General features: G+C 34.8%; 1 protein-coding gene across 4 annotated transcripts in view; it reads right to left on the reverse strand.

Moving 5' to 3' along the window:
- Positions 1-26,964, reverse strand: part of CUL2 (cullin 2) — a 97,646-nt gene that overhangs the window by 22,054 nt on the left and 48,628 nt on the right. For all 4 annotated transcript variants that reach the window (XM_035029563.1, XM_035029562.1, XM_035029564.1 and 1 more), the window contains exons 7-9: positions 5,039-5,135; positions 4,783-4,893; positions 3,313-3,475 (exon numbers count right to left, since the gene is read on the reverse strand). In XM_035029563.1, the coding sequence (XP_034885454.1) occupies positions 3,313-3,475; positions 4,783-4,893; positions 5,039-5,135 (371 nt within the window). The remainder of the gene's footprint in view (positions 1-3,312; positions 3,476-4,782; positions 4,894-5,038; positions 5,136-26,964) is intronic.

Consider the following 26,964-nt stretch of genomic DNA (forward strand, 5'->3'; position numbering starts at 1 on the left):
TTCATGCACATTCAAACAAATACATATAGTCTTCCCTCTGCCTCTTTTTACACAAATAGTGTAGCATATTTTATGTATTATTTGCAACTGCAGAACACAACATTTTAACTTAGAGATCTTTTTATATCATTACATAAAGGTTATTTTACAACTGCATAGCACCCCCATTATATAGCTATATTATAAATTTCTTAAAAATTGATGAAAACTTGGTTGTTTCTAATCTCTTGATATTACAATATTACAATTAATAATCTTGTATATAGGGGCGCCTGGGTGGCTCAGTTGGTTAAGCGACTGCCTTCGGCTCATGTCATGATTCTGGAGTCCCTGGATCGAGTCCCGCATCGGGCTCCTTGCTCAGCAGGGAGTCTGCTTCTCCCTCTGACCCTCCCCCTTCTCATGCTCTCTCTATCTCATTCTCTCTCAAATAAATAAATAAAATATTAAAAAAAAAAAATCCTGTATATGGGCAAGAATATCCGTAGTATAAATCCCTGGAAGCAGGACTATTGTGTCAGAGCTTCGTCTTATAGACAGATCCTTATAACACAGCTCCCAACAGCAGGAAGTTCCCTTGCCAACGTGTTATCAACGTTTTGATCTTTCCCACTGAAAATGATGTCTCAGTGCAGTGCTTTTTTTTTTTTTTTTAAAGATTTTATTTATTTATTTGAGACAGAGAGAATGAGAGAGAGCACATGAGAGGGGGGAGGGTCAGAGGGAGAAGCAGACTCCCTGCTGAGCAGGGAGCCCGATGCGGGACTCGATCCTGGGACTCCAGGATCATGACCTGAGCCGAAGGCAGTCGCTTAACCAACTGAGCCACCCAGGCGCCCCTCAGTGTAGTGCTTTTTATTTTAAACTTTTTATTGAAATATAACACATATACAAAAAGTGTACAAACCATAAGTATATATCTCAATGAATTATCACAAGTGAACACATACACACCCATGACATCACCCCCCAGGGTAAGAAACAGACATTCCCTACACCTAGAAGTTCCCTTCATACCTCCTCCCAATCACTATTCCTCTTGCTTTTCTGCAAAGGTAACCACTACCATGACTACCAACCCACAGATTAGTTTTGCCTGTTTTGAACTATTTATAAAAATGGAATCATACAATTCCTTCATGTTTGGTTTCTTTCGTTCAACATGTTTATAAGGCTCATCTACATTTTGTATGTAGCTGTAATTGTTCATTTTCACTTCTCTAATAATATTCCATTATAGGAGTATACTGCACTTTATTCTACTGTTATTGGACATTTGAGTTATTTCTGGTTTGGAGCTAATACAAGTAATGCTGCTATGAACATTCTTTTACCTTTTTGTATATATTTGCATGCAGTTTGGGCAGGGGATTATATATCTGGGATTGGAAGGGCTGGATCAGAAGATATGCATACATTCAGCCTTAAGAGTCAATGTCAGTTTTTCAAAGTAGTTGCATCAATTTATACTCCAAGCCCAGAGTATATAACAAATTCTTGCTCCTCTACACACTTCCCAACACTTACTGTATTTGGTCTTTTAATTTTTTTTTTACCCCAGAATCTCTTGCTTTATTCAACACTATCTAAATTTCAACAATCTCTCCAGTTTTACCCTAGTATTTTTTAAAATTTTATTATGTTATGTTAATCACCATACAATACATCATTAGTTTTTGATGTGGTGATCCATGATTCATTGTTTTCGTATAACACCCAGTGCTCCATGCAGTACGTGCCCTCAATACCCATCACAGGGCTAACCCATCCCCCACCCCCCTCCCCTGTAATGGTCTTTTAAATTTTGTATCAAAATGTGAGTACTGGTATCTTAGTGTGGATTTTAATTTGCATTCCTCTATTTTAATAAGATTGAGGGCCTCTGTATATGTTTACTGGCCACTTGGATATCCTCTACTCTGCAGTACCTGTTCAAATTTCTTGACCATTTTATATTTTGGACATAAACCTTTTTCAGTGATTGCAAATATATTACCCTATGATTGTCTTTTGATGCTCTTAATGGTCTTTTAATGATCCAAAGGTTTTTTTTCAATGCAGTCCACTTGATCAATCTTTCCTCTGTGGTTAGTGTTTTTTGTGTCTCATTTAAAAATATCTTTCCTTATTTCAAGGTCATGAAGTTATTCTCCTATATTATCTTCTTGAAGTGCTACTGTTTTACATGTAGGTCAAAAGCCTACAATGTATTGACTGATTCTGTATACGGTATCTGAGGTAGAGATCAAACTTTACTTTTTTCCCAAGTGAATATCCAATGGACTCAGCACTGTGTGTTAAAAAGACTATCTTTCACCTACTGCTCTACTGTGTCACCTTGGTCTTAAATCAAGTATCTATGTATGCATGGGTTATTTCTAGGCTATTTTATTCCATTGGTCTATTTGTTTACCCTCGCACCAATGTCTCATTGTCCTAATTACTATGGTTTTATCATAAGTCATGCTATCCTGCAAAGTCTTCCCATGACGGTCTTCAAGACTGTCTTGACTTTTCTTAGTCTAAGAGTTTAACTTTCACAATTAAAACAAACAACAAACCAAAAAAACCACTGCAGTTTTGAGCATATTCTCCTGAATCTATAAATCAATGTTGCTTTCAACAATGTTTCATTTCCTGTGTGGGTCTGGCACATATCTTGTTATGTTTATTCCCTGTTATTTGAAAATTTTTAGTGCTATTTTCTCCTTTAAAAAAAATTCCATTTTGGGACGCCTGGGTGGCTCAGTTGGTTAAGCGCCTGCCTTCGGCTCAGGTCATGATCCCAGGGTCTTGGGGTAGAGCCCCACATCGGGCTCCTTGCTCAGTGGGGAGTCTGCTTCTCCCTCTGCCTGCCACTCCCCCTGCTTGTGCTCTCTCTCTCTAATAAATAAATAAAATCTTAAAAAAAATTCCATTTTTTATTGCTTATTATTAGTATCTCATTATATCTTTATTTTGTATTTTCTTCTATTTTGAATGAGACTGAGCATCTGCATATATTTAAAATCTATTTATATTTCCTTTTCATCTTTGCTTTTTTTCCTGCTGTTTATTAGAAACTCTTAATGTATTAAGGAAATTAGCCCTTGTGATATGTAAAAATGTGCAAACACCTTTTCCTAGTTTTTCTTTTGACTTTGAAAACATACCTTTCCAAAATAGTCTTTTTATTAAGAATTGGTAAAAAGGCATATCAAATATTTTAGATTATTACTAAAAATGTCTGAAATCTAAGGAGGCTTGGAGATGATGTAGAAAGTGCGTTTATAATTTAATTTCTATTCACATTCACTGTTTCATATCACTTACCATTTTTTTTCTCTTGTCGGATGATATTATGACATTCTGCATGTAAGAACTGTAAGTGGTCTGCTACCATTCGTTGCTGACATTCATGAATCACTTTAGTATATGAACTTGGATGCAAGTATTTTCGACATCGAATTTCTTCATCTTTTAATCTACCTAGAACCTTTAGAAATATATTCTTACAGTCATGACCTACTATGAGGAAAAACCTGTAACATCAGTAAGTAACTTAGGTAGCCTAATTTTAATGGCTCAATTAAAGATGGCCAGATAACAAATAAGGATTACATAACCAATTTAAACCCACATTCCATAAATCATTTCAAATTTTTATTTAGGCTATTAGCTATCACCTACATTTTACCAAAATCTTATGAACACGAACTAAAGTTAAGTGGTCTGCATTTTGTCTTCATTTACTGACCCTGATCATCCTATTATATAAGAAATCTAACATGCAACAGGAAAAGTGAGTAAAAATTATTAAAAACCAGAACAGGTGGTCACTTTATGAATATTTAACTATCAAACTAAAAAATAGTTTACATCAATTGGATCAAGTAGATTAACCTAATTATTTTATGTTGGTCCCTCTTCTTATAAAAAGTAAATGTTATCAGTAATATACATGATAAGTACCGAATTAAAGATTTCATTAAAATTTTTCAAAGTCAATTATACTTAGTCATACTTAAATATGTCAATCAAGAGCTTTAGTAAAGCTTGTTCTATATAAGAAACACTGGGCTACCAACAACACACTGATTAATATTAACAAGAACCAGCTAATAAAGATAAAAGCTAGAGAATCTAATTTCTACCTCAAAACAAAACTACATTCGCAATTAAAATCACGCTAGCATAGTACATACACACACAAATGTTTAGACTTCGAAAACATTCTACTATACGAAGCTATGTAACTAGAGTTTCTGAACTTAACTGGTCCCAGAGAACTATATACAGTTAAGCCTTTGGAGAGTACTGCTGACTTTGCCTGGACATAAGAAGGTAATACTGGGAAGGAAGGTGATGTTGAGAGGGGAAATAACACATCATTCCTGGATACCTCTCAGATACCTTTTGATGAAAATGAGGAACCTACTATGCTCCCTGGTGGAGCCAGAAGTCTAGGGCAAAGTCACAGAAACCAAAAGTAGGCAAAAAATGTCAAACTTTTTGACAAAAAATGTGAATATTAATTTTAAAGACAAGCAAATCAAGCAATCAGGATTTATCAAGAAGCATCAACCATGATGAAAACTGGATAGAATTTTTCCTCATGGAGAATGCCACAGCAAGAACAATGATTTATCAATAGGTACTATATATTAACTATAACTGAGAGTAATGATCAAATAAAAAAAACCCTTTTTCCACCAAAAAAGTGTATTAAGAAAACAAATGTTAAATAAAACCATGCCTGATATATAACAGATGATGCATTTAACATAATATGTTCTTTCTTACCTTTTCCATATACTGTGAGCAGTTTGATTCTTGTAATAAATTTGAAGCTTCTTGTTTGTAATACTCTCCTGTTTCAGTCAGAAAGGGAGACTCAAAGATTTCCTGATAAAACTAAATAAACCAATTAAAATCATATTTAATAAAAAATAATAAATTAAAAATTAAAAATAAATAAAATAAAATCATATTTAAAAAATTAGAACAAGTAGTTTAAGAAATTAAAGGTCTGATTATGTTTTTAAAGGAGGCTTTTTACCTTTAAGGGGAATTTTTTCTTATACTGTTCAACATGAACAAAGGAGTTAATAACCCCATGGATTACTTTCTGGTTTGGGTCTTCACCACCACGATCACTAAAACAAGATATAACAAAAAAATATTGAGAATACAAATTATCTGTGGAAAAATACCACAGTATGCCAAAATATGGCTGCTTATTCTAATCAAATTATAAAGCATTTTAAAGGTCAATGCATGCTTGATGCTTAAAAATAAATTTTTTCATATCACAGCTGAATTAACATTTGTTATGATAGTTAATGTACTCATCAGATGTCATTTCAATAAAAGCTTTGATTGTTACATTGATACATTTGATTACATTGACACTAAAATGATACTTCTTTAATTTTAGAGTAGACATGAGCCCATTAAGACTTTATGCTGGTTAAGAATATTTGAATTTCACTTACCACAAACTCTATTATTAGACGATTTGTTCTGAGAATTCAGTCTGAACCATTACAAGTATGCCAATAGTGATCTGAGAGTACACATTCCTCAAAGGTACACTTTATATATTATCACTCACTGAAGGGACTAATAGCTGTTGTTCTTTAAGAGATCTGCTAGAGCCACTGAGTTGCTTTCCATTCCAACACAAAGGTATTTTTCTTTTTAGAAATTTAGTGAGATATGTTTTTGTAAGGAATCTAAAATCATCTCAATTATTCATGTGACATTTGGTAAGTTCCTACTTAGCCAAGGCACTACGTGTAATGCAAGTTTTAATCACTATAAGAAATGTACCTGAGTATCAGGCTTTCTAATTACAGAAAGAGGAAAATGAAATCGAAAAAAATAGTTTGCCTAAAGCCAGTCTGGCCCCAAGTTGGGAATTTCTGACTCCAGTACTAATGCTCTCATCAAACCATTATGCAGTCATTTACCTTCCTATTGGCAATCTTTCACCTCACTTTAAAATGTTTTTTCTCTGAATTAATGATTATTTTACAAAGAGAGCAACAGGAAGTATATTATCATCATTCCATTGTAAAAGCTTCTCGTTCTTTACAGTAGGATATAGACTTCCTAGCACTGTCCCTCCCTGCCTCCGTATCATCCTGCTAATCCTTTTTCCTGTTTCAGTTATCTGTTTCAATAAAAGTTTTTTGTACATGAATTAATATGGGTACAGTAATTCTGTCAGTCATAGAATCTCAGATACAAAGTCTACATTTTGATATTACTAATAAAAACAATGAGTTTCTCTAAGGTCACACAGAGTCAGCACATTTCCTCTACTCGTCTTCCATTAGTTCCTTCCTAAACACAAATTAAATCTGGTAAAATAATGATCTAACCGATCTTATCTATTTGAAACACACTGGTTTGGTTTTGTTTTTTTCCTTTTAACTTTGCCTAGGATCAAATAAAAATCAGTCAAGAATGACAAACATCTGAATATTTAGAAAATCAGGTTAGCCAGAATTCTTTTCATGACCAAATCCTATTCTCCTTGCTCAGCACCAGGAAAACTTCCACTACTGATACTCTCAACACTCCTGCCATTTGTTTCTGATCCCAAAAGGCCCAGACAAACTGGAATCAGGCAACATACCATCTAGAAGAAACACTGATAGTCCCAGTGTTTAGTAACTAAGTTGTCCTCCCTAAAAAGGTAACAACTGAACACAGAAATTCTGAGGCATAATTATTCAATCTTTAAGATCACCACAAATTTTTATAACTGCACAAAAACATTATAAATATACAGCATTTGTATTAGGCTGACAGATAATGAAAATAAGCTGTGGAATGATGCTGTTAGTAATATACAAAAGCACTGACTAAACTGGTCATCTAAGAACAGTGGTCCCAAGAGATAAACCTTGAGAAAAGAATAAAGAATATGAAGAATTTTAGAAATATGGCTTATTATTTGATCCTAACAGGACTGTGTGGAAAATGCCTAGAGCAATCATAATGAAATTGCCAATATAATGAAACCACTCAGCTGGGATGATGGGGACTAATAGGAATATTTAGCATAGACCTTAAGGCCAGGATTTTGGAGTCAGACTGCCTGGGTTTGAGTTCTGGCTGCATTAATTGTCACCTTGGACAAGCATTTCTTAACCTCTTAGTACTCAGATTTCCTCGTCTGTAAAGTGGGGATAATAAAGGTACCTAAACCTCATGGATGCAAGGATGTGGTAAAGATTAAGCTCCCTGCTCAGTGGGGAGCCTGCTTCTCCCTCTGCCTGCTGCCCCTGCTTGTGCTCTCTCTCACATGTTCTCTCTCTCAAATAAATAAATAAATAAAATCTTAAAAAAAAATTAAAAAATAAAACTAAGTTTTTCATTGAGTAGCTAATTACAAGGTCCAGGGAAGAAAATGTACAAGATAAGTCTGGAACATCCTGGCACACTAGATAGCAAGGAAGATAGCAAGGATGACTAGGGTCATATCAAAAAGACCAACTAACCAAAGAGAGGCAATTTAAACTTTAATAAAACAATGAAGAGAAATGAATCAAATGTATTTAGGTCTATAAGTTCATCACAATATAATGAAAAAAAAAAGCTAATTGGTCACTTTCTGAGGATCACAGCAAACCAACTAATTACCTTGACAAGTGAGTAAAGGAAAGAAACAAGCAGTTATTTTATCCTCCCTACATGACCTTTTACCATTGGGTAACCAAATAGTAGAGGAGAGAGAAGCATGTCTTTATAAGATTATTCTAGGTAAAAATGAAAACAAAATGACAGAATTAAAGTGACAGTTTTACAAACTTCAATAAACAAAAAGATGTCCGTGTTCAATATCACTGGCTGCTTACATCCAAAAAAGTGAAAAAACAGACACTATGGAAGAATATCTATAGTCTTGCCGGAGGGAACCAATGAGTCTGAGTAAGCCTCTGGTCTGCCAATTTGCAGGAAATACAGAGGACAAAGGAACATATTTAAATGTGCCTCATGCAATCAGCAAAATCCAGAAAAAGGGAAAGTCTAAAAGACCAAATGGCCAGGGTTCATCAACAAAGTACAAGGGGGAAGAAAAGAGTGCAAAAGCAACTTGCTGATTAAAAGACTTAAAAGACATGTAAAGTTCTTTTGGATGGACAAGACTAAACTCTTAGAGAGTCTCAGAATATACATGTGGGTGATAAAACCATAAGAAAAAGAAGAAAGGAATTACCTTGAGAGTCAGGATAGTGGTAAACTTTTGGAGAAAGGGAAGGGATGGGACACATTCAAAGGTTTCAGGGGTGGCTGGCATGGTTCTATTACTTGACTTGGATGGTAGTAACAAGAATATTCACCTTATAATAATTCATTAGGCTGTACAATTGTGTTGTACAATTGTGTTGTACAGTTTTCTGTATCTTGTATTTTACACTAAAAAAGTTACACACACACACACCAAAGCCCCCAAAAGTACAAAGAAAACTGATATAACAATATTAATATGTGCCACAATAAAGAAAAAGTACAAGACAGACAAAAATACATTACAATAAAAATAACCATGAAGATGACAACCCAACAGAGGTATGAAACAAAAACGAACAATTGCAAGGAAAAAAGTTAATAAATCTAAAAATGAGCTGGGAAATTTTAAAACATATCTCTCAGGAATTGAGAGATACAAAAGAATAAAGACTACTAAGTTAGATTTTATCTTTATCTAAGACTGTATTTTTCCTCAATGAAATCTCCAACATCTACACAATTTAGAAGTAGAATAACAAACACACAGATATATCAGAGAAAACACAAATCAGCCATAGCAACCTATGTTACAGTGTTCCAAATTCAAAGGGGAAGAATTTCATTTTAATTTTTACTTTTGTTCAAACAGTACTTAACATTAGAAAGTTAACTACAGAATTACTGGAGAAAAGAAACACAATTTTGAATCCTTTTAACATTAAAAACTCAGGGTTTTCAATAAGCAATTCCTTTTACCAGCATTTAAAAATATATCTATTCATCTGTTTTTATAACTTCATATATCCAGTTTTAATTTTAAAGATTTATTTATTATTTGAGAAAAGGAGGGGGAACATGTGCAGGGGAGGGCAGGGAAAGGGGGAGAGAGACTCTCAAGCAGACTTCACACTGAACATGGAGCCCCACATGAGGCTCGATCCCATGACCCTGAGATCATGACCTGAGCCAAAATCAAGAGTCAGAAGCTTAACGGATGGAGCCACCCAGGCACCCCTCCAATTTTAATTCTAAAGTAAAACTAAAATTCTTGCAGAAAATTTATACCACAATATTTATGTTTCCAATTATTTGGTTATGCTTGCCTTTTTATATATCACTGAAAATATTCAAATCTTACACTGTGACATTTAGATACATGAAGTTACAATTTTTATTTATTAAAATTATAAACAACTTTAGGTTGTTACTGCACTGAAAGTCCAGTTGGCAAGTCTACTATATTAATATAAAAGATAGATAAGTTAGCATATGAATAAAATTTATCCTTCCAAGTGAACTAAACACTGAATATACAATCTATGGTTACACCAGGTGTTTTCTTCCTTATATAAGAGGAACACCTTTACTTAAGGATTATCAGTTACATTTTGTGTGTACAGATTTTGTGTTACCATGAAAAAATTTTTAACCATTGTTTCATTGAATCTCTTAACAAAAAAAAATTTACAACCTACATTCCACTTGTAAATCTAGTATTTCTATAAAACACTTTTTTTCAAAACGCATGAAACTGGGATTATTCCTATAGTGTTTACATATCTCAAGAGAAGCCATCTTTTATAAGAACACGATTAAACAAAAAGAGACCAGTCCTAGTTTATATCTTAAAAGCAGATGATGCATGATCTTTAAGCCATGAGCTCCTCCTTTTCTCCCTTTACATCATTTTAGATTGCTATTTTCTGTCTGTGTTCTTTAGACCTTCTTCTTGTCCTTCCTGCAGAAATTCCACTGCATCCAATTACAACTTTTCTCCAAAAGTCATGAAATCCTAACTATAGTTTACTAAGTATTTCAGCATTCATGCTCCATAAGAATTTTCACTTAGTGGAAGATACTGATTTCACAAGGAAAAATCCTCCATTAGCCTGACAGATTACTCCTTTAAAGAAGTAAATTTTTCAATTTTCTGAAATCTTCCAAGAAAGTACCTTGGGGTTGGAGAATCTTTATGATCTATACATATATTTCTTTTATAATACGGAAATGTAAGATAGTTCTATGTATGATCATATGCAAAAATTCCTAGAGACATGGGTGGTGGTATAGCATAAAATACACCTAATACACCTTCACATAACCAAAAATTAACGGAGCTCTAAGTAATTAAAATAAGCTACAATAAACTAAATAAATTATTAATGTCTTCATTTCCTTTAACTGAGATTATCACATAGAAACAATTTTTAAATATCCAGAATTCTAAATATTGTCTCACATTAGGAACCCTTCCTCAACTTCTATACTATATACTCATATCTCAACTGAATGAATACCAGAGATTACAGTAAAAAAAATACTTTGGTTAAAGATTTTGAAGACTCCCCCTCACCAAAGATTCTATGTCCATTTCAGCCCAATCTAAAAACACTCTTGTCTCCCAGAAGAAGGAAATGAAAGAAAAATAAGAATGGAATATACAATAGGGAAGATCAATAAGACAAAATTGATTCTCTGAAAAAAATGCAACAAAATACACAAACTTTTCACAAAAGTCATCAAGAAAAGATGCACATAAGCAATATTATGAAAGAAAACACTATTCCAGATGGGGATTAAAAAGAAAATAATACATTAACCAAGTGACTAAAGTTTATCACAAGTAAAAAAAAGTACTGTTGATATTCTCAACTCTTTGATATTATATGATGAGAAGGAAGTATATATCGCCATGTGGAATTCTTCCCCCAAACCCATAATCGCAGTCTAATCATGACAAAATATCAGAGAAATCAAAGTTGACAGACATGCTACAAAATACCTGATCACCCTAATTTTTTTAAAAAGTATCAACTCATGAGACACAAGGAAAGACTAAAAAATTCTCCACCAAGTAGAGGAGACCAAAAGAGACGTGAGAGCTAAATGCAGTGCTGTGGTTTAGACTGGACTTGGGACAGAATGAACACATCAGTGAAAACACTGGGGAAATGCAAATATAATCTGTAGTTTAGTTAACAGTTTTGTACTAATGTTCATAAATACACCATGGGTTGTGAGATGATAATATTACGAAAACAAGAGTATACAGGAACTTTCTGCACTAGCTTTGCAACTCTTCTGTAAATTTAAAGTTCTTTCAAATAAAAAGCTTTTTTATTTTTTATTTTATTTTATTTTATTTTATTTTAAAGATTTTATTTATTTGACAGAGAGAGACACAGCAAGAGAGGGAACACAAGCAGGGGGAGTGGGAGAGGGAGAAGCAGGCTCCCCACGGAGCAGGGAGCCCGATGCAGGGCTCGATCCCAGGACCCTGGGATCATGACCTGAGCTGAAGGCAGACGCCCAACGACTGAGCCACCCAGGCGCCCGCAAATAAAAAGTTTTTTTAAAGAAAATACTGTCAACAGCTACTTCCAATAATTCTGAAAAAATAATTCACAACTGACTTAGAAGAAATAAATATCTTACTGAAAAAACTATACGCAGTGTAAAAATCTTATTTAAAAAATTCTGTGACAACTGCTTTGGAATCCAGCACTCTACTAGAGACTGGAAAGATGGCAGAGTAAGGAGGATCATGAGCTCACCTCATCCCATGGACAGACACACCAAGGCAACAACTACATCTACACAACTAACTCTGAAAATAATCTGAAGACTGGCAGAACAAATCTTCCACAGCTAGTTGTAGAGGAAGCCACATCAAAAAAGGTGGGAGGGACAGAGATGCAGTCTAGAACCAAACCCAATCAGCTAACTACAAGGTGGGAGAAACATGACAAGCAAGGAGTGAGGGGATCCGACCCTACAGCAGGCACTCCCAGCCCTGGGGACCCACACTAGTAAGACGGGTCCCCATAATGTATGGCTTTGAAAATTATCCAGCTTAACTTCAGGAGCATTAAAAATCAGCAGAGCTTAACCCCTGGAGAGCTGGAGGGTAAAAGGAAACTGAGTCCCTGCCCTTAAAGAACCAGCACACTAAATAACTTGGCAGAAATATAGCAGAGAAGCAGCAGTTTGAAAAGTGCTTGGGGTATATGTGAAGATTTATTGACTAATCTTAGAACATGTGCTGGAGGGGCAGCGATCCACAGGAGATTTCTCAAGGAACTACACTGTTGGTGGGTGCCATTTCTCTTCCACTCCCTGGTCTAGATAACCGACACAGTTCTAACATTCTCCCATCTACATTGCTTCCACAGCAGGTCCTCCCTGCCCCGGTGCTCCCCTACAGACCTGCTCCATCCAATAAACCCAACTCAGCAGACATCCCTCCAAAGTGGTTCTTGCCCTGCCACACCGATCAGGCTGCCCCTGCCAAGGCCGGTGCCACTCCAAAGTGACTCCTGCCCTGAGAAGTTGGGAGACAATACAATGCACTAGCCAACCCCCAGTTCCTAGAGCCAGTCCTCTTAGCTGGATGCACATGGAGCAAGCCCTTGCCCTTCAATGCGTTTGCAGCAGTGGCAGAGGCTAACTGCAGCCAACTAGGCTGAGTGCTGGCCCCAACCATCAGTTGCAGCTGGGCCTCTCAACAGTGTGGGGAGCAAATTCTGCCCAGTGTCCCAACAGCAGGCAAAGTGGGTTATAGCAGATAGTTGCCCATAGCAACTATGGCTTAGCCACAATAGGAAGGCACATGTAGCTCACACAGGGAACACCAATGGAGCACTTGGTTCTGGTGACCGGGGGGGGATTGTGCTACAGGGCAACACAGGACTTCTTCTACACAAGGCTACTACTTCAAGACCGCGACACAGCTAACCTAAGTGATACACAGAAACAGAGAGAGTTAAAATGAAAAGGCAGAGGAATACATCCCAAATGAAAGAATAAGACAAAGTAACAGAAAAAGAGCCAAGTAAAAATGGAGATCAACAATATTTCTCATAAAGAGTTCAAAGTAATGGTCATAAAGATACTCACCAGCCTTGAGAGAAGAGTGCATGAACTTAGTAAAAACTTCAACAAAGAGATACAAAATATTAAAAAAAAGAGTTGAAGAACATAATAACTGAAATGAAAAATATACTAGAGGGAATCAACAGCAGACTTTTAGAAAATGCAGAAGAATGGATCAATGATCTGGAAGACAGGGTAATGGAAAGCAACCAAGCTGAACTGCAAAAAAAAAAAAAAAAAAAAAAAGGAAAAAAGAAAAATAAATAATAGCTTAAGAGAACTCTGCAACATCATCAATAGTAATAACATTTGTATGATAGGAATCCCTGAAAAAAGGGAGAGAGAAGGGGCTAGAAAATTTATTTGAAGAAACAATAGCTGAAAATTTCCCTGATCTGAGAAAGAAAGCAGATATCCAGGTCCAGGAAGCATAGACAACCCTTAACAAGACAAACCTAAGGAGATCCACACCAAGATACATAATTAAAATGGCAAAAGTAATAATAGAGAATTTTAAAAGCAGCAGGAGTAAGGATACCTGGGTGGCTCAGTCAGTTAAGTGTTTGACTTTTGGTTTTGGCTCAGGTCACAATCTCATGGGTCATGAGATCAAGTCCTGCGTCAGGCTCTGCACTCAGCGGAGAGTCTGCTTGAATAGTCTCTCCCTCTGCCCCTCCCCCCAACTCACACGCTCTCTCTCTCTCTCAAATAAATAAATCTTAAAAAAATAAAAGCAGCAAGAGAAAATACTTATATACATGGGTAATATTTTAAGACTATCAGCTGATATTTTAGCAGAAACTTTGCAAGCCAGAAGAAAGTAGCATGTTATGTTTGAAGTCCTGACAGGAAAAAACTACAACCAAAATACCCTGCCTGACAATGTTATCATTCAGAATTGAAGGAGAGACAGATTCCTAGACAAAAGTTAAAGGAGTTTATCACCACTAACCCAGCCTTACAAGAAATGTTAAAGGGACCTCATTAAGTGGAAAGAAAGGGCGTAACTAGAAGAAAATAATAAAAGGTATTTAATTACACAAATAAAAACAAACATATAGTAAATATAGTACATTAATTACTTATAAAACCAGTATGGAGGTTAAAACACAAAAGTAGTAAAATCAATTATATCTACAAAAATCAGTCAAGAGATAAACAAATTAAAAAGATGTAATATATGACATCACATATTAAAACGTGGAGGGAGGGTGTAGAAATTTAATGCTTTCAGAATGTATTCAAACTTGAACAACCATCAATTTAATATAGCCTGCTATACACACAGGATGTTATATATGAACCCAATGGTAACCACAAATCGAACACCTATACTAGATACACAAAAAATAAAGAGAAAAGAATCTAAGCATAACACTAAAGAAAGCCATCAAACTACAAGGGAAGAGAACAAAGAACAGAGAACTACAAAAACAACCAGAAAACAATGAACAAAATAATATGTAATAGGTACATACTTATCAGTAATTACTTTAAATATTCAAGGACTAAATGCTCTAATCAAAAGACATAGGGTGATGTGGATGAAAAAAGAAGACCCATCTATATGCTGCTTATAAGACACTCACTTCAGACCTAAAGACACATACAGATTAAAAGTGAAGGGATGGAAAAAAATATTCCATGCAAATGGAAATGAAAATAAAAGCTAGAGTAGAAATATATACATCAGACAAAATAGACTTTAAAACAAAGACTGTAGCAAGAGACAAAGATCATTACATGATGATAAAGGGATCAATCCAAAAGGAGAATAGAATAATTATTAAGCACCTATGCACCCAACATAGGAGCACCTAAATATATAAAGCAAAAATTAACAGACATAAGGCGCCTGGGTGGCTCAGATGGTTTAGGCGTCTGTCTTCGGCTCGGGTCATGATCCCAGGGTCCTGGGATCAAGTCTCGCATCGGGCTCCCTGCTCCTTGGGAGCCTGCTTCTCCCTCTGCCTCTCTCTCTGCTCATGAATGAATAAATAAAATCTTTTAAAAAAAAATTAACAGACATAAAGGGAGACAGTGACAGTAGTACATTAATAGTAAGGAATTTTAACACCCCCACTTATATCAGTGAATAGAGAGATCATCCAAACAGAAAATCAACAAGGAAACAATGGCTTTGAACAACACATTAGACCAGATGGACCTAACGATATATATAGAACATTCCATCCACAAACAGCAGAATAAACATTCTTTTCACATGCACATGGAACATTTTCTCAGACAGATCACATTAGGCTACAAAACAAGTCTCAATAAATTTAAGAAGACTGAAGTCATATCAAGCATCTTTTCTAACCTCACAGTAAGAAACTAGAAATCAATTACAAGGAAAAAAATTGGAAAAAAACACAAACACATGGAGGCTAAAAAAACATGCTACTAAACAACCAATGGGTGAACAAAGAAATCAAAGAGGAACTCAAAAAATAAATGGAGACAAATGAAAATGAAAATATAATAGTCCCAAATCTTTGGGACACAGAAAAGCAGTTCAAAGAGAGAAGTACACATTGATACAGACCTACCTCAAGAAACAAGAATATTGCAAATAATCAAACCTTACAAAAAAACAAAACCTTACACCAAAAGGAACAAAAAAATATGAACAAAGCCTAATGTTAGTAGAAGGAAGAAAATAATAAAGATTACAGCAGAAACAAATGAATTAGAGACTAAAAAAAAAAAAGAAAGAAAGAAAACACCAATGAAACCAAGAGCTGGTTCTTTGAAAGATAAAACTGATAAACATTTAGATAGACTCATCCAAAACAAAAAACAAAAAAAAGGACTCAAATAAATAAAATCAGAAATGAAGGAGAAATAACAACCCACATCACAGAAATACAAAGAATAAGAAACTACTACTAATAATTACATGCCAACAAACTGGACAACCTAGAAGAAATGGATAAATTTCCAGAAACATATAATCTTCTAAAATTGAATCAGGAAGAAATAGAAACTTTGAACAGACCAATTATTAGTAATGAAAATGAACTGGTAATCAAAAAAATCCCAACAATAAAAAAGTCCAGGACCGGATGGCTTCATAGGTGAATTCTACCAAACATTTAAAGAAGACTTAATACTGACCCTTCTCAAACTATTCCAAGAAACTTAGAAGAGGAGGGAAAACTTCCAAATTCATTCTACAAAGCCAGCATTACCCTGATATCAAACCAAGACAAAGACACACACGCACACAAAAGAAAAAACAAACACAACTACAGGCCAATATCCCTGATGAACACAGATGCAAATTTCCTCAACAAAAATACTAGCAAACCACATTCAACAACGCATTAAAAGGATCATTCACCACGATCACCATGATCACCACGATCAAATGGGATTTACTCCAGGGATGCAAGAGCAGTTCAATACTCACAAATCAATGTGATACCTTGCATTAACAAGAACAAGGACAAAAACCATCTGATTATCTCAACAGAGGCAGAAAAAGCATCTGACAAAATACATCCATTCATGATAAAAACTCCCCGACAAAGTTAGAGAAACATATAACAAAGGGCCATATATGAAAAACCAACAGCTAACATCATATTCAGTGATGAAAAACTGAAAGCTTTTCCTCTAAGATCAGGAACAAGACAAAAATGTCCAGTCTTACAACTTTCATTCAACACAGTACTGGAAGTCCTAGCTGCAGCAATCAAACACAAAAAAGAAAGAAAAGGCATCCAAATTGGTAAGAAAGAAGTAAAAACATCACTATTTGCAGATGACATGATACTAAATACAGAAAACCCTAAAGACTCCACCAAAAAACTATTAGAATAAATGAATTCAGTAAGCTTGCTGGATACAAAATTAATATACAGAAATGCTGTGTTTCTATACACTAATAATAAAGGAGCAGAAAAAAATTTTTTTAAAAATCACACTTAAAATTGCACCAAAAAGAATAAAATGCCTAGGAATAAATTAACCAAGAAGGTGAAAGACCTACACTCTGAAAACTATAAAATATTGATGAAAGGAACTGAAAATGCACAAACAATGCTTGTGAATTGGAAAAATCACTATCATTAAAATGTCCATACTACCCAAAGGAATCTACCAATTGAATGTAATCACTACCAAAATACCAATAGCATTTTTCACAGAACTAGAACAAATAATCCTTACAAATAAAATTTGTATGGAATCACAAAAGACCTTGAATAGCCAAAGCAATCTTGAGAAAGAACAAAGCTCAAGGTATCACAATCCCAGATTTCAAGATATCCTACAAAGCTGTAGTAATCAGGGAGCCTGGGTGGCTCAGTCAGTTAAGCATCTGACTCTTGATTTCAGGCTCAGATCATGATCTCAGGGTCCTCTGATTGAGCCCCACATCAGGCTCCCCACTCAGCGGGGAGTCTACTTATCTCCTTTTCCCTCTACCCTTTCCCCCACTTGCACTCTCTCTCTCCCTCTGAAATAAATGAATAAATCTTAAAAAAAAAAGGGCAGCAGAAATCAAAACAGTATGGTACTGGCACAAAAACAGACACATAGATATATAGAACACAATAGAGAACCCATACTTCTATGGTCAATTAATTAATCTATGTCAAAGGAAGCTAGAATATACAACAGGGAAAAGACAGTCTCTTCAATAAATGGTGTTGGGAAAACTCAACAGCTATATGCAAATTAATGAAATTGGACCAGTTTCTTACACCATACACAAAAATAAACTCAGAATGGATTAAAGATCTAAATGTGAGACCTGAAAGCATAAAATGCTTAAAAGAAAACATAGGTAGCTTTAGCCTTAGCAACAGATTTATGGATATGTCCTTAGGAAAGGGAAACAAAAGCAATAATAAACTATTGGGACTACACCAAAATAAAAAGCTTTTGCACAGCAAAGGAGACCACTAATAAAACAAAAAGGCAACCCAGTGAATGGGAGAAAATATTTGCAAATGGCATCTAATAAGGGGTTAATATCCAGAATACATAAAGAACTTACACAATCAACATCAAAAAAACCAATTTAATTAAGAAATGAACCAAGGACCTGAATAGATATTTTTCCAAAGAGATACAAATGGCCGACAGACACATGAAGAGATGCTCAAATCACTAATCATCAGGGAAATGCAAATCAAAACCACAATGAGATCTCACCTCACACTAGCCAGAATGGCTAGTATCAAAAAGACAAGAACTAGCAAGTGTTGGTGAGGATGTGGAAGGGAACCCCCATGCACTGTTGGTGGGAATGTAAATTGATGCAATCACTGTGGAAAACAGAATGGATGTTCCTCAAAAAAATGAAACACAGAAATATCCTATAATCTAGTAATTCCACTATTTGGGTACTTATCCAGAGAAAATGAAAACACAAATTCACAAAGATATACGTACCCCTGCAATTACTGCAGCATTATTTACTACAGCCAAAAGAGGGAAGCAACCAAAGTATCTGATAGAATGAATGGATAAAGATGCAGTATACATATACAATGGGATATTACTCAGACATTAAAAATGAGATCTTACCATTTGCAACATGGATGGACCTAGAGGGTATTATGCTAAGTGAAATAAGTCAGACAGAAAAAGACAAATGCTACATGATTTTACTTACATGTATAATCTATAAAACAAAACAACAACAACAAAAAAACGGGCTCTTAAATACAGAGAACAAACTGGTGGCTGCTGGAGGGGATGTGAGTAGGGCGGGGATAGTCAAAACAGGTGAAGAGATTAAGACGTATAAACTTCCAGTTGTAAAAATAAGTAAGTCACGGAAATGAAAAGTATAGCATAGGAAATATAGTCAATAATATTAATAATGTATGGTTACAGATGGTGACTACACTTAATCGTGGTGAGCACTGAGTAATGTATAAAACTGTCAAATCACTATGTTGTACACCAGCAACGAATATAACATAGTATGTCAGCTATACTTCAATAATAGAAAATAAAGGCAAAGGTTAATTTGTAAATGTGAAAAAAAAATTCTTCTTACAAAGAAACTCTAGACCCAGATGGCTTTGCAGGACGTTTTACTAAATACTCCAAAAAATGATCACCCCATGAACATTAAAGAGGGCACGTGACGTAATGAGCACTGGGTGTTACGTAAGACTGATGAGTCACTGAACTCTTCCTCTGAAACTAATAATACAATATATGTTAATTAACTGAATTTAAATTTTTTTTTTTTTAAGATTTTATTTATTTGCGAGAGAGAGAATGAGAGACAGAGAGCATGAGAGGGAGGAGGGTCAGAGGGAGAAGCAGACTCCCTGCTGAGCAGGGAGCCCGATGCGGGACTCGATCCCGGGACTCCGGGATCATGACCTGAGCCGAAGGCAGTTGCCCAACCAACTGAGCCACCCAGGCGCCCCAATTAACTGAATTTAAATAAATCTTAATAAATGATCACCCCAGTTTTATACACTCTTTTACTCAAAAGAAAAAGAGGGAATAGCCCCTAATCCATCCTACAAGGATGAGCTTGATACCAAACCCAAAGACATTATGAGAAAGAATATTTATAGGCCCATTCCATTCATGGATATAGATTCAAAATTCTAAATAAAGTATTATTTAGCAAATCAAATGCAAAAGTTTATAAAAATTATTATAGACAACAACCAATCTGGGTTTTATTCTAGTTATATGAGGATAGTTTAATATTAAAAAATCCATAAATGTAACCTACCACACTAACAGATTAATAGAAAAAAACCATGATCACAATACAAATAGAAATCATTTTATAAAATTCAATACCAAATTCAAATTAATTTCATCATTCTGATAAAGAGTATCTAATAAAAAAACTAGAGGAAGCATCATTTTAAAAGAGGAAATGTTACATGTGTAACCTTTAAAATGAGGAAAGAGACAAAAGATGCTCATTATCCATCACTCGTCTTCAACATTGCTGTGGAGGTCCTGGTCATTGAGGTGTGTGTGTGCGCGCAGCAAGTGTATGTGCACACACACAAAAAGGAAACATAACTATCATTTACAGATTATGATAGCTTACATAGCACAAAAATAAGCACAAATTTTTAGAAATGACACTTTTTTTTCTTGGAGAAGAAGCTAAAAATGATGGAATTTAACTAAGTGGCTGAATGTAAGATTTATATATTAGAAGTACTGTATTTCAATACATGAGCAGAAAACAAATAGAATGGATAATTATACAAACTTTTTGTACCAGTATCAGAGAATATGAAGTATCTTGAAATAAATCAAACAAAATGAATGAAGAACATTTACAAATAAATTTATAAAAACTTATTAGGAGATAATAGGAAGATGTAATAGGAATAACTTAATAGGAAGGTTTAATAAAGATGTAAATTCTCTCCAAACTAACTTATATATTCAACTCAATTTCAATACTGCAGAAAATTTTTTCTAGGTAACTTATAATCACCTTTAAAAAAAAAAAAAGATGATTATGACCTATATATGAAAGAGTAAAGGGTCAAATAACAGCAAGAATACTTCTGGCTTATGGAGGGCAAATCTGCCTTACCAGATATCAAGACTTATTATGCTATAATAATAAACACAGTGAGGTATGGGCCCAAGGACAGACAAACACATGGAACAGAAAAGAGCCCTGATAGGGAACCACACCTCTAGGAAACTTTGGAATCTAACAGGGGTATGATGTTAGAATAGTGGTGAAAGTAGGAAGAGTTCAAAAACAAAACAAAACAAAACAAAAAAAAAACCCAGGAGCTATGAATTCAATTTTTTTTTCCATTTGTCACTTAATTCTTGCCTTTGTTTATGATTATACAAGAGAGAGAGGATGCTAAAGTCATGACTGCTTTGCTGCTGAGTTATAATTTCAGAATAAATAAAACCTTTTCCAATTTAACAAATACTAAGCATAGAGACTTATTTCAGATTACAATTTGCCAAATGATTCTCTTGGGGATAAAGAAGTCCACCATGTAAATTCTAAGGCAGCAATTCTGATCCTATGAATCCATAAACCTTCTAAAAAGTATGTAAAGTTTTGTGTGCATATGTATATTCAGTATCTTTATGGGGGGAGGCTCCAGAGCTTGCATCATCTTCTTAAAGGAATATAAAGATTCCACACAGAAAAAAAATAAAAACCACTGTACTTAAATAAACAAATATTTAGGTACAACCATCATCAGTAGTTACTTGGGAAGAGAAGAAAGTTGCAGCTAAAAGGAAGAAAACTGGGATATTCACATTCTATGTGCCAGTTAAAAAATATTATTTTTAATTTTGAAATAATTATAAATTCACAGGAAGTTGCAAACATAATATAGAGTGGTCCTGAAAACGGTCATCTGGTTTTCTCTAGTGGTAACATCTTACATAATTATGATACAACATCAATCACAGGAAATCAACATTGATTCAACCTATAGACCTTATTTAGATTTTTGACCTTATTCAGTTTTTATGCGCAATTATTTGTTTGTATATATGTAATTCTATGCAGTTTTATCACGTATCTAGATTCATGTTACTGCCACTATATTTAAGATATACAACTACTTTATCACCATAAAGCAACTAACTCCCTCATACTACCACTTTATAGTCTCACACCAACCACTAATCTGTTCTAATTTTTAAGAAAAATATATTTTAAGTATTCTTAATACTAATGTAAACTCCCCGGATGCAAGTACATATGTATTTGTGTATATTTAATATATAGGTGTGTAGATATATACATAGACACATCCATATAAATGCATGTACACACACATATATATATATATATGCACATATACAATCTTAAATGCATGGAGAATTTCTATTAGAAAATACTTTAAATCCTTAATAATGGTTTGCTTCAAATAACAGAACTGAAGGCATCAGGGGAAAAGTGAAAGTCTTTTAATTTATCTTTTTAACTTTCTTTACATTTTTAAGTATGTACAATCAACATATTTTACTTTTATAATTTTTTTGTAGAAAGTTAATGCTTTTAAACATCCCTTGTGTAAGCTTGATTTTCAGTGGCCAGATTTGAGAAACCATAAGTTCACAGTAATGCCCTTTAGAAACTTGTAGAGAATATCTAGGAACCTAGGGATGATTACAGGGAAAGGAAATTGTGAGTAAGTTGACAGGAAATCAAACTTGTAATATGCTCTGCTAGATCTGAAAAGATTTTATTCTCTAAGTTTGCTGGAGCTCTTTCCACAAAGAAGTTGTAGGCACACACAATAAAATACTTCTTTGTTAGCAGCAATGGCAATGAGATGCAACTTCAGCAAACTACTGCTAAGAATATGTAATATATGGGTAAGACCACAGACTCAAAGACCAGAATGACCTAACTTCTGATTCTCATTAACCCATATACTAGATATGTGACCTGAGTAAGTTGACTATCCTCTCAAGCCTCATTTTCCCCATTTGTAAAATGAGCCTATGATAATATTCACCATCACATCCCATTATAAGGCTCAGACAAGTTTACCAATGGGGAATACCTACCAAAGCCACTTGTCCTTGTAATGGAAGTTATGATATCTGGCCATATTATCTCAAACGACAATGGATAAATAGATATTAAAGCAAAGCAGTAGAAATACCAAAACTGGAAGTTTGTAGGCATGGAGTCTCTTGCCTTAGCTATTTCAAATTCAATAAGTCATTTCTACTTATTGAAGTTCAATTTACTTACTTATAAATAAAACTTGCCCTGCCTCCTTAAGATCAAATAAAGAACTGTGTGTAAAATTACTAGAATATTCAAAGCATTATAAAACTAAAGTGTATATAAAAGCTAAAGTACTAGAACTAGGAATGAAAGAAATATTCTGTGAATTTAAAAGATAGGCATAATGGATTTAGAGTTAGCAGAAGCCGTATTTGAATCCCTGGAATTAAGAAGATAGGGGCTGGACTCAAATTAGCTTTGTTAGAGTACCACCACTGACATCTTATTTGTAAAACGGGAATAGAAGTAGTATCAACATCCCAGAGTTATGAGTATTAAATGGGATAATGCAGGTAAAGCTTTTAGAACACTTCTTGGTACAGAGCTCCCATATTTTATTATTATCATTTTTTTCCCATATTTTATTATTATTGTTGTTGTTGTTATGCCTTAGTTTCCTTAGCTGTAAAATGTGGGATAACACCTACTTAATAGAGTACACATGAAAAATAAATGAGATATTAGATTAGTAGGGCATGTCAAATAATACTTTCATGGAAGCTGATTATAACAACAAAATTAAGACAAGTTGGCCTAATATCTGTAACCAAATAACCTCTATGTCTTTTCCAAAATATCCTGTATTGTATTATTTTTTAATTTTTATTATTGTTTTATTACTATTGTACTATTTTTCATATGCAGTTAGATTTTCTTTAATTTCTCATCAAATTCATTTTTAACAAGCTAACAATCACACTTAAGAAGATTTACTAGGTTGGGACAAAACATATTAAAAGAGACATTTAAAAAAACTATCAATAAACTTAATGTAAAATAGCTGAATTCCAAGTCAAGAAACAGTTAATATTTCATAGCAAAATAAATACATTAGAACCTACAAATATTGTTGGGAGTGTTCTTTTAGTTAATTATGGTTTAGTAAAGAACAGAGAAAGAAAAAAAATTTTCCCACCTTCCTCCTTCACTATCCTTTTCTCTCCATCTCCCTATCTTTGGAAAAAAAAAGGGAGAGCGACGGTTTTTTAAAACCAAGTTACTAATTGCTACCATCTACTTTCTACTATTTAGCATTAACATTAAATTCTAAAATATTCCCTTATCCTCTTTGGTGGCTTGTTTTTTCTGTTTATTTATTTATTTATTTTTTAATGTTCTATGAGGACCCCATAGAAAGAACAATGCTTTCCTTTTCTCTCCCCTCACATAAAAAAACTCATATTTGGGTATTCTTAAAGAAAGCATTTTCAGATGGAGTGGCCATCATCACAATGCAATTCACTGGTCTATATAATTCCTACAACATCAGTTCCAGTAAAATGAAATTTATTATACACACAGCTGTATGACTGACTTTTAGTGCTTCTGATTCCTCAAAACTGAAGTCTAGTAAGAATTTTTTAGGCCAGGGGCACCTGGGTGGCTCAGTCGGTTGAGCATCTGCTTTCGGCTCAGGTCATGATCCCAGGGTCCTGGGATCGAACCCCGCATTAGGCTCTCTGCTCCGCGGGAAGCCTGCTTCTCCCTCTCCCACTCCCCCTGCTTGTGTTCCCTCTCTCGCTGTCTCTCTCTGTCAAACAAATAAATAAATAAAATCTTAAAAAAAAAAAAAAAAGAATTTTTTAGGCCAGAGCTGACCTAAGGATCTTCTATTCTGGACTCCACAGGAAAACTTAACTCTCTTAAATTCTATTCACACAGCAGTTAGGTAAAGAGTCCACCATGCTGGCCCATGAGTAGAGTGGAAAGCCATTTTCCCACAAACTAACCTCACATATAGACAATTTACAAATTTAACACTGGGGCTAAGAGGTAAACAACTACCTAGAAAAATCTGTGTTCTCAAATAGGTATGTTATCCTTTCAAGATTTAAACTGAGAGAATATTCAATTCAATATTCAATATTCAGTTCAATTCAGCTATGCCCTGGAAGATCCAAAAGGTATCAGGTTTGCAACAACAAATGACAGGTCAATTCATGGAAATCAATGAGAACAAAAACACATCAGTCCAAAACCTATGGGATACTGCAAAGGCAGTCCTAAGGGGGAAATACATAGCCATCCAAGCCTCACTCAAAAAAATCCAGAAGAACCCCAAATTCACCAACTAACTTTACACCTTAAAGAACTAGAGAAAAAGCAACAAACGATGCCTAAGCCACGCATTAGAAGAGAAATAATTAAGATTAGGGCAGAGATCAATGAATTAGAAACCAGAAACACAGTAGATCAGATCAACGAAACTTAGAAGCTAGTTCTTTGAAAGAATTGATAAGATCGATAAACCACTGGCCAGACTTATCCAAAAGAAAAGAGAAAGGACCCAAATTAATAAAATTATGAATGAAAGGGGAGAGATCACGACTAACACCAAGGAAATAGAAACAATTATTAGAAATTATTATCAACAACTATATGCCAAGAAATTGAGCAACCTGGATAAAATGGATGCCTTCCTGGAAACCTATAAACTCCCAAGACTGAAACAGGAAGAAATTGACAACCTGAATAGGCCAATAACCAGTAACGAAATTGAAGCAGTGATCAAAAACCGAGAGTCCAGGGCCTGATGGATTCCCTGGGGAATTCTACCAAACATTCAAAGAAGAAATAATACCTATTCTCCTGAAGCTGTTTCAAAAAACAGAAACAGAAGGAAAGCTTCCAGACTCATTCTATGAGGCCAGCATTACCTTAACCCCCAAACCAGGCAAAGACCCCATCAAAAAGGAGAATTTCAGACCGATATCCCTGATGAATATGGATTCCAAAATCCTCAACAAAATCCTGGCTAATAGGATCCAACAATACATTAAAAGGATCATCCACCACGACCAAGTGGGATTTATCCCCGGGATGCAAGGGTGGTCAACATTCACAAATCAATCAATGTGACAGAACACATTAATAAGAAGAGAGAGAAGAACCATATGGTCTTCTCAAATGATGCAGAAAAAATATCAGACAAAATACAGCATCCTTTCCTGATTAAAACTCTTCAGAGTATAGGGATAGAGGGAACATTCCTCAAGTTCATAAAATCCATCTATGAAAAACCCACAGCGAATATCATCTTCAATGGGGAAAAGCTGAGAGTCTTTCCCTTAAGATCAGGAACACAAAAAGGATGCCCACTCTCGCCACTACTGTTCAACGTAGTACTAGAAATCCTATCAGCAATCAGACAACAAAAAGAAATAAAAGGTATTCAAATTGGCAAAGAAGTCAAACTCTCTCTCTTCACAGTTGACATGATACTTTATGTGGAAAATCCAAAAGACTCCACCCCCAAATTACTAGAACTCATACAGCAATTCAGTAATGTGGCAGGATACAAAATCAATGCACAGAAATCAGTTACTTTCTGATACATTAACAACGCAACTGTAGAAAGAGAAATTAGAGAAACGATTCCATTTACAATAGCACCAAAAACCATAAGATACCTCGGAATAAACCTAACCAAAGAGGTAAAGAATTTATACTCTAGGAACTACAGAACACTCATGAAAGAAATTGAAGAAGACACAAAAAGATGGAAAAACATTCCATGCTCATAGATCAGAAGAATGAACATTGTTAAAATGTCTATGCTACCCAGAGCAATCTATACCTTCAATGCCATCCTGATCAAAATTCCAATGACATTTTTCAAAGTGCTGGAACAAACAATCCTAAAATTTGTATGGAATCAGAAAAGACCCCGAATCGCCAAGGAAATGTTGAAAAAGAAAAAAAAAGCTGGGGGCATCACGTTGCCCAATTTCAAGCTATATTGCAAAGCAGTGATCACCAAGACAACATGGTACTGGCATAAAAACAGACACAGAGACCAATGGAACAGAATAGAGAGCCCAGATATGGACCCTCAACTCTATGGTCAAATAATATTCGACAAAGCAGGAAAAAATATGCAATGGAAAAAAGACCATCTCTTCAATAAATGGTGCTGGGAAAATTGGAGAGCCACATGCAGAAGAATGAAACTCGACCATTCTCTAACACCATTCACAAAGATAAACTCAAAATGGATGAAAGACCTCAGTGTGAGACAGGAATCCATCAAAATCCTAGAGAACATAGGCAGTAACCTCTTTGACATCGGCCACAGCAACTTCTTTCAAGATATATCTCCAAAGGCTAGTGAAACAAAAGCAAAAATGAAC

This window comes from Mirounga leonina, unplaced genomic scaffold (assembly GCF_011800145.1).
Source record: "Mirounga leonina isolate KUSES-001 unplaced genomic scaffold, KU_Mleo_1.0 Mir_260, whole genome shotgun sequence".
In the NCBI taxonomy this organism is placed as follows: Eukaryota; Metazoa; Chordata; class Mammalia; order Carnivora; family Phocidae; genus Mirounga; species Mirounga leonina.